Here is a 10,000-nt window from a genome sequence, read left to right on the forward strand (position 1 = left end):
CTCTCTCTTTCTCTCTCTCTCTCTCTCTCTCTGTTCCACACACAGATAATAGTTCTGTCGTTCTCTCTCTCTCTCTCTCTCTCACACACAGATAACAGTTCTGTTTCTCTCTCTCACACACACAGAGATAATAGTTCTGTCTCTCTCTCTCTCTCTCACACACAGAAAAGTTCTGTCTCACACACAGATAATAGTTCTGTCGCTCTCTCTCTGTCTCACACACAGATAATAGTTCTGTAGCTCTTTCTCTCTCTCTCTCGCACAGATAATAGTTCTGTCTCTCTATGTCTCACACAGATAATAATTCTCTCTCTCTCTCTCTCTCTCTCTCTCACACACACACACAGATAATAGTTCTGTCTCTCTCTCACACAAACACACAAAGATAATAGTTCTCGCTCTCTCTCTCCATTTCAGACACACACATCGTTCTGGGCATTGAGAGTTCTGGTAAACTGTGATGTGATGATGTTGTCACTTCACCTCTCTTTTGTCTCTCTAGTTTGTTGACTGAGAGCGGCGCAGTGTTGATCATGCCTGTGTTTCCTTTTAGCTGTGCTGCCACAGCTACATCTGCCAAAGTCCATCTTTGCACATCATAGTTTCCTAATTTACACACCCTCTACCTGGACATGTCTAATAATCTAGTCTCTCTGTCTGCTGAGGTTCACCTACCCCTGATGTCATGACGTTACTGTCTCAGCTGCCATGGCTCCTCCCACCACCCCATGATGCCCCCTGTTGTAGCCCCCCACACCTCCACCCCACACAGCTACTTCCCCGCTGCCCTTCATGGATGATCTCATACAGGAAGAGTTTCGGTCATGTGCACACCGTCGGGACCAGACTAAGACTTCTAGAAAACCACACTAGACATTAATTGCTTATTGTTCCATATTTCTTTATTTATTTTTCTCCATCTCACTACTTATTCTGCTCCTTATTGTCTATATTCTTACTACTGTAATGTCCGTTATTGTCCAGAGGACCCCACCAGTTTACAGCCCACCAGAACCAGTGCACCGAGGACACTGTCAGTACTGACATCCACACGTCTCTCACACATCTGGAGGACATGGACAGTTATGTTCCAGTGCTGTTCACTGATTACAGCTCAGCAGTCAACACAGTCACCCCAACCAAACTGACTGAAACACTCACCACTGACTCACACCCTCCTTCTGTAAATGGGGGCTGAACTTTCTAACAGACAGAATCAGTCAGTCAGAACTGGCAATGTACATCCAGCACAAGGACTGAGAACTCTGGGACCCCCCAGGACTGTGTGGCCGCCCAGTATAACACCAGCATCATCAAACTGGTTTGACTGATCACTGGATGAGACAGCATACAGGAGGGAGGTGACAGATATGGTGTCATGGTGTCATGACAACAATCTCTCCCTGAATGCAGACAAGACCAAGAAGATGATTGTTGACCCAAGGAGGAAGGAGAAGCAACAGCACACACCACTACAGACAGGAGAGATGGAGGTGAACTCCTTCACCTTCGTGGAGTTCACATCAGTGAGGACCTCACCTGGACCTACAACACACCCCACATCAGTGAGGACATCACCTGGTCCTACAACACACACACCCCACATCAGTGAGGACCTCACCTGGACCTACAACACACACCCCACATCAGTGAGGACCTCACCTGGACCTACAACACACACACACCACATCAGTGAGGACATCCCCTGGTCCTACAACACACACACCCCACATCAGTGAAGACCTCACCTGGACCTACAACACACACCCCACATCAGTGAGGACCTCACCTGGACCTACAACACACACACACACACCACATCAGTGAGGACCTCACCTGGACCTACAACACACACACCCCACAACAGTGAGGACCTCACCTGGACCTACAACACACACCCCACATCAGTGAGGACCTCACCTGGACCTACAACAAACACCACATCATAAAGAAATCCCAACAGTATCTGCTGTGTCCTCTGTTTATGTACGATACACAGCATGACCTGCAGGTTAACACTCTCCTGACATCAGAACTCTGAAAATGTTCAGCTCTTGTTCACAGTTTTATTGACAACAGGAGGAAACGTGAAACTGAATCACATGAAAGACAAATCAACAACAAGCCAGCCACAACAAGTACCGATATACACAAAACACAATGCAGCAAACTTCACAGAGAATAACATTATCCACCAAATAATGATCTGTGATTACAAATAACAATACAATAAACTACACACAACCACAATGTTTTCAAAAGGTATGAGATGTACGCAGACAACTGCATTAGCACGGCTATGATAACTACAATAACTATAATAACTACAATAACTAGAACTCTTGGAGTTGTATTCTCTCACTCTACGATCGCTACACACATAAACCGACTCGCTGCTACTGACACCCTGTGGTTCAAAAATGAATTACAACTAACCTCAAAAAATGGAAGAGAGTTTATAAACTCCTGACAGAACAGCATCTGTACTTCCTGAGGAGGCTGAGGAAATGTAGCATGTCAACTAAAACTCAGCAGTTCCTACAGGAGAATGATGGAGAGCGAACTCACCAGCCACCACAGTATGATATGGGAACTGCACTACTCAGGAATGGAAGACTCAGTTTTCATTATTTTCTCATTCTCACTCTTTCATAAACACACAGACACACACACACACACACACACATATACACGTAAGCACACACAAACAAACCCACATACGCATGCACACACTAACGTTCCATACCTGAGAGTGTCCAGTCTGCAGTGGGGATCCTCCAGTCTAGAAGAGAGCAGCTTCACTCCTGACTCTCCTGGGTGATTGTACGTCAGGTCCAGTTCTTTCAGGTGGGAGGGGTTTGACCTCAGAGCTGAAGCCAGAGAAGAACAGCCTTCCTCTGTGACCAAACAACCAGACAGTCTGCAGAAAGGAGGGAAACAGGTAGAGAGAGACAGAGAGTGAGATGCACTTCCAGAGCAGCCTGCATGGGGCAGCTAGAGAGGCTGGTAACTGTAGTGGAGGTTCCTCCACTCTCATCTCTCTCTGGCGTCCTCCATGGCAGATGGTTTTGTTCACTCTTCTCCAGATCGCTGCTGTCTGTGTTTATTTTAGCTCTTATTTTATTCAGCCCTTCAGAACTCTAGTGCACTATTAAACTACATCAGAAGAACCCTAAAGCTGGACTTACACTGTGTGATTTCAGTGGTCTTATAAGACTGTTACATGTCAGACTGTATGAGATGATGCCAGTAAAATCTTGGCAGAATTCTACATCTGGCTGTGATAACAGAAGTAATAACACTGTCACATTTATGGACCTGTGACTCAGATAACGTCTAAGGATCCTAAGCGATGCATACTTTTTTTTGGAAGTTGCAAAGCTGATGCCAGACTTTCACAAGTGTTTTCCTCAAGATTACAGATAGCTAGACTGCCAGTAGATACAACAGACATTACAATATACCCTACAGTAGATACAACAGACATTACAATATACCCTACAGTAGATACAACAGATGTCACAATATACCCTACAGCAGATACAACAGACATCACAATATACCCTACAGTAAATACAACAGATATCACAATATACCCTACAGTAAATACAACAGATATCACAATGTACTCTACAGTAGATAAAATTTTACAATATACCCTACAGTAGATACAACAGATATCACAACATACTCCATAGTATACAGTATAGTGGAATTATTTTGTCATTATGGGAATATCTCTGAGAAATAGATATCCAAAATCAGCATATTGTAAATGAGTACATGAATTCCCCTAATGGTAGTATGACTTTAATATGGGATTATTAAACTTCCGCGTGCTGTCTGGACAGCAGAGTCCCTCGCAGTCTTCAAACACAGACTGAAGACACATCTGTTTGTGGAATATTTAAATGACCACTGATCCTGCTCCTATGTTGACTAACTGAAACTCTAGTACTTCTTGTAGGGTGTTTATTACTCTGATGTTGACTGCTCCTGTGTTGTCTAACTCTAGTACTTATTGTTTATTACTGATGTTGGCTGCTCCTGTGTTGTCTAACTCTAGTACTTATTGTTTACTACTCTGACTGCTCCTATGTTGACTAACTCTAGTACTTGTTTATTACTCTGATGTTGACTGCTCCTGTGTTGACTAACTCTAGTACTTATTGTTTATTGCACTGATTGTCTGTTATAGAGCTTAAATGTATTTTGTACTTCTAGACATTAGCATTGATCCCTGTATTTCAACAGTATTCTAGTTCATTGGTATCTTGCACTCTAACCTACTTTACTGGCTAGGATCTGTTCTATGAGGAAATGACAAAGCACTTTTCTAAGTCGCTCTGGATAAAAGCATCTACCAAATGCTGTAAAAGTAAATATAAATGTACTCTTATGTGGTCATGGAACTGTCTTGGCTTTATGGGACATTTCTGGGAAATAGATATCCAAAATCAACCTGAATGAAATGAGTACATGAATTCACCCAAAGGTATTATTATTTTAATAGGAGTTTATGAAAAATAGTAGAGTGAAATCTGTCCAAACTTACTCTGCTGATACTCTGCAAATTCAGTCTATACAAAATGAGTGCATTATTTCGCCTAAAGGTAGTTTGACTTTAATATGGATTTATGAAGACATTGTACAGTGAGTGTCCAAACTTACTCTGCCAATAGTCAAGGGCTTCTACTCACATGTGGTAGTGGAACTGTTTTTGCATTTTGTTAAAATTCAGAAAAATATGTAAAACTTCAATATAGATTTATTAATGATCTGGTGATGGCCAAGGGCCACCAATCAATTGGCAGTGGAATATTTCAGCCCTGGAGTTCTCCTGCCCTGCACATTTGCCACATTTCACTAGTGATAACCCCTGTTTCAGCTGGCAGTCAAGATCTATAATAACCTTCTGAGAAACATTATGTAGTAAAAGCATTTTCCACAATGCTTATTAAGCTGTGTAAATATATTACCAATTGTGTTTAATGTAATTATGCAATTAAACTAGTTCAATCAAGTAAACTGTATTTTGTACAAATACGCAAGTCTGTTTCTTTGCTTAGGAAGTTAGATTGCGGTGAGCAGCGAAATACCGTAAAATCGCGCATATAGGCGCAATGTATTTAAAGCGCAGATGACTTGACCGTGAATCGCTAAAGCGCGGATAGCGTGATCGCGGTTGTAACCTAGTGACCACCTGTAACCTAGTAACCACCCGTAACCTAGCTACAAGGTTTAAATGTGTTTAAACTGATGTAGGGGACATGACTGATTAATACACAGCTGTACTTCATGAACACCAGATGTTATAAATCACATCCCCGTCAAATCTCCCGTCACACCCTCACCCTCCTCCCTGCTGCTCTCAACTACGTGAAGATCCAACCGCATTTCTCCAAAAGACTTTAACTTGATTGTTGCAAAGACAAGAAGTCCAATCTTGCTTATTGACGGTTTGGTCAAATTGTTGAGACTGTTAGCTGGTTAGATATCTGTGCTGAACAGTAAACAACTAAACAAATCAACATAGCTAGACTTTCTTTGCTAACATTAGCTAGTTAGCTGTTAGCCATGAATGACGATCAGAGATTCAGTGAAAAACTCATACAGGCTTTGTCTGTCTGTCTTAGTCCATCTGCTTTTACTTTTTGTCTGTCCCTTTCTGGTATTTTCCTTTTCTCTTGGAAATCACCATAGCAGCAAATATCCTCCAGTTCCAGTTTGTGAGATTTTCTGTCATTTTCATGATCCACTACAGTTCTCTTCACCTCAGTAAGTTAAAACAGCTCCCCTGATGCTATTGGCCACTGTAATGACGTCATTCAATATTCTGCCGCCCCGGCCGTCCTACCACATGTGATTGGATAAAATTTACTGTCACTCAAATTGAGAAACTTGTCACTCATATTTCTGTTCCTGTTGGATACAAGTGCTTCTTGGATATTCATGTAATTACTACCTTTATTTTTTTTTCAAATGGTACAATTTAAAAAATTTGTGGAGTGTTTTTATTGTACCTTTTGACATTTTTTAATACGTCAACATAGACTTCCTAAAAACAAGGGCAACAATCACAAGGTTATTACTGTATTTCTATACCAAACTGTTTTCTGCTGTTTCGTGTGCTCCCAGTTTTAGTTGAGAAAAATATTAGGAATATTATCTTCACTACATATAATGGTGTTATACTGTTTCTGACCATTTTGGTGCCCTACACACACCCAAACACACCCTGCTGCTACCACACTACAGTTACAGTGAAACTACAAACACTCCATAACTGCAGCCTGATAAGATTTAATAGACAGACTGAACACAGGCATGCTAATAGAACACAGATTTGTACCTTCAGTTTCCAGAGTTGGCTCTGTCCTAGTACAATTCCCCCAGGTCATTGTGCCAGTGTTGGGTAGTGTAGTCTATTGTGTGGCTGTGTGTATCAACATAAAATATCGTGGGTGTAGAAGATTACTGTACATTCACTGAGTGGATTTGAGCTTGTTACATCTACTACTGTATTTTCTTTTCCCTCTTCTGGTTTATGTTTAATGAAGACAGGTTTGGGGTGGAGCATGTGTTGGGTTTGGTTTTTATTCTGTCTTATACTCCCCATAGAGATATATGGCATGTTTGTAGATCTCTATTACTTTTTTGTTATAATGGTTTGTGCTCAGAATAAAGTGTCTGTTGTGGTCTCTCCCCCTACACTGGCACATAACAGAGATGTATAAAGGTTGGTATCTCTCTCTAATCATCTGCAGCTGAAATAACCAGCAACTGAAGATGGCTGCCTCCAACACTCCTTTACCATTTATCAAACACTGTAAGATAATACTGATGATTTTCTTCATAATTTGTGAACCCTAAAGATGGCCATGTTACTATATTGTATGGGATGTAGCTTGGACACATATTAAAACTGTAGCATAACCATTGTATTAGAGTGTTGCTATGAACAATGCATTAAATAAGAGTTTTACACATTTTTTACTTTTTTTTTTTTTTTTTTTTTTTTTTTAACAGAACAGTGCCTTGACTCTCCCACTATTTGTATTTTATATAATTTCCCTGCAAAACACCTTCACTATTGTTTCTGAACTTCTGAGCCCTCCAGACATCTTGTGGTTTTAACTATTTTCTGTGGTCAGTGTTTGTTCTCCTGTATGGAGGAAGCAGAAAGACAAGGAGCACAGCAAGGGGTCCAGTGAGGAGCACATTCCATCAGTGGTGGTCACACACAGATAATAGTTCTGCCTCTCTAACACACACAAATAGATCTGTCTGTCTCTCTCTCCCTATTTCACACACACACAAACTCACAGATAATAGTTCTGTCTCACACTTACAAATAATAGATCTGTATCTCTCTCTGTCTCTCTCTCTATTTCTCTCTCATACACACACACACACACACATACACACAGATAATAGTTCTGTCTCTCTCTCTCTCATGCACACACACAGATAAAAGTTCTCTCTCCCCCTCTCTCAAACACACACACACACACACACAAATAATAGTTCTGTCTCTCCCTCACACACACACACGTTTCAATTGAGGTGAAGCATTATAAACAGTAAATGAAACATACTTGTGTCAATCTGTATAATAAATAAGATTTCAAACAGTAGTCATATTGGTCCTGAACTAAACAGTGTGAGGTCTGGTTTACTGTGTATAAACAGTAGTTATATTGGTCCTGAACTAAACAGAGTGAGGTCTGGTTTAATTCTGTGTGTGGTTATATTTCTACATGTAGTTATATTGCTACATTTGGTTATAATTCTACATGTGATTATAATTCTACGTGTGGTTATATTTCTACGTTTGGTTATAATTCTCAGTGTAACTGAATTATGTAGTATCAAATGATGAATTATGGGTGCAGAAATGTCTGATCTAAAGTTCTGATGTAATACAAAACACCACACATGCTATGCACCACACACACACACACACACACACACACACACACACACACACACACCCACTTCACTCCTTCTCTCCTCCTAATCTTCTGATTACTGATTACTGTGTCTTGTGTGTCTTTCTTTCTCTCTTGTAATTAAGTCCACAGGTTCACTCGTCCAGTGCTGAACATTGTTCCTCACTACTGTGTTCAGATGTCCGGAATTTACTGTCAGCTTTCTGCTCAGTTTCTCTCTCTGCTGACTCCAGGTCTTCTACCATTTATGTTCTATTTTAGTTTGATGTCTCTGGCTTGATGAAAAAATTAGCAGCCAACATTCACTCCTAAGTCAAGCTAATATGATGTTAGCGTGAGGTATCTAGGAGTAGTAACCAACAATACACTGTAACTTGGCAAGCTTAAGGTTAATAATATTAGCCAGCTACATGTTTCATAAAAACACCCGTGGAGAGAGATCACAGGTTTATTTTAAGGAATAACCAATAAACCTTTCAGTTCTATTGAATGAATATTAACTTGTTGCGTTCTTTCCTCCAGCACGGCTGTCAGTTCAGCTCATCTCAACATGCGTTGAACACACGGTGTAAATCATAATGAGAACAGGGTCTCCCACCCAAAAACACAAGGGAATCGTGTGATTGTAAAAGTGTCCTATAATGTGTCCAGAACCTCAATGGTTCAGCTTTAAATGTTTTAATTAAGATTTTAAGGGCTTTTATTTGCAGAGAGATTAGAATGACTGATGTTTACATTGTTTCCATACATAAACTACATAAAATCACTCAGTGAAAATCTTACATTAGACACTTCATTTTACAACACAGCTGTTGGAGTTTCTGAATATATTCATCCTGTAAGACATTTTGCAAAATTTCTGCTCTCAGGCAACCAAAAATTTGTGGACAAAATGCCAAAGCGCCTAGTTGAAGCAGCATTGTAATAAATACACCTGTACATGTGGACAAGGACTCATCTGGGTCTCCTCTTTACAATGTTATATTTCTCTTCTAGACTTGAAAATCTGCTCATGCAGCACAAATGTAACTCTTTGTCTCCACAGTGTGGTCATTTAATGAAATGCAGTGAGGTTTCAACAGAAAACTATATTTAGAAATATTTAAAGAAGAGAACTTTATAATATAATATAAAAGTGTACATTTCCTTGCATTGCCTTGCCTGGCAATGTTTGTTTAATACTGTACTATAAGGGAGTTGACACTGACCCTTTTAAAATGGCTCTTTATTTACATTCAAATGTAAGTCACAGAAACTCACCTGAGAATCTCCAGTTTACAGTGTGAACTCTTCAGTCCAGCACAGAGCTGCTCCACTCCTGAATTCTGCAGGTCATTATTATTCATCTCCAGCTCTCTCAGTGAGTTTTCTGTTTGTAGAACTGATGTGAGAGATTTGCAAGACTCTTCAGTGAGACCACAGCCAGATAGTCTGTAAAAGAGTAAATACAGTAAATAATGTAGTTCAGTCAGAGGATGATGAATTAAAAGATCTGAACTACTAATAAAAATTTAAAGAAGAGCTTGAAAGGTCTGGAACACACTGATACATTTTCAGCCTTTTAATATTTCAAACACAGTAACATTTCAACACTACTGTGTCTTCATCAAAGACAAAATGGACAAAGACATGACAAATAACATTCATTAGCAACCTAAGACAGGTGACCAAATAATGGACGGTTGGTTTATAAGTCAGTGAATGGCAGTTACCATAATCAGAGTCCCAATATCAAAATATCCCACCCCTAACACCATAACAGGAAACAGAACAACATAGATCTCATTCAATGTTTAACAAATACAAATACACTAATATACAAGCAGAAAATATTGTTGGAAGACATGCAGAGTAGTGATTATGGAGGAATAAGCACTGCAGTAATGATTATGGAGGAATAAACACTGCAGTATTGATTATGGACGAATAAACAGTGCAGTATTGATAATGTTGGAATGAACATTGCAGTAGTGATTATGGAGGAATAAACACCACAGTATTCATTATGGTGGAATAATCACTGTATTGTTTATCATGGAGAAATAAAC

At 39.9% G+C, this 10,000-nt stretch overlaps 1 protein-coding gene across 1 annotated transcript in view; it reads right to left on the bottom strand.

Annotated features, from left to right (window-relative positions):
* LOC118240898 (NACHT, LRR and PYD domains-containing protein 3-like) overlaps nucleotides 1-10,000 on the bottom strand; it is a 32,399-nt gene that overhangs the window by 8,762 nt on the left and 13,637 nt on the right. The window contains exons 5-6 of the mRNA XM_081722208.1: nucleotides 9,213-9,379; nucleotides 2,747-2,920 (exon numbers count right to left, since the gene is read on the bottom strand). Of these exons, the coding sequence (XP_081578334.1) occupies nucleotides 2,747-2,920; nucleotides 9,213-9,379 (341 nt within the window). The remainder of the gene's footprint in view (nucleotides 1-2,746; nucleotides 2,921-9,212; nucleotides 9,380-10,000) is intronic.

This window comes from Electrophorus electricus, chromosome 1, assembly GCF_041902795.1.
Source record: "Electrophorus electricus isolate QZ-2024a chromosome 1, ASM4190279v1, whole genome shotgun sequence".
Classification (NCBI taxonomy): domain Eukaryota; kingdom Metazoa; phylum Chordata; class Actinopteri; order Gymnotiformes; family Gymnotidae; genus Electrophorus; species Electrophorus electricus.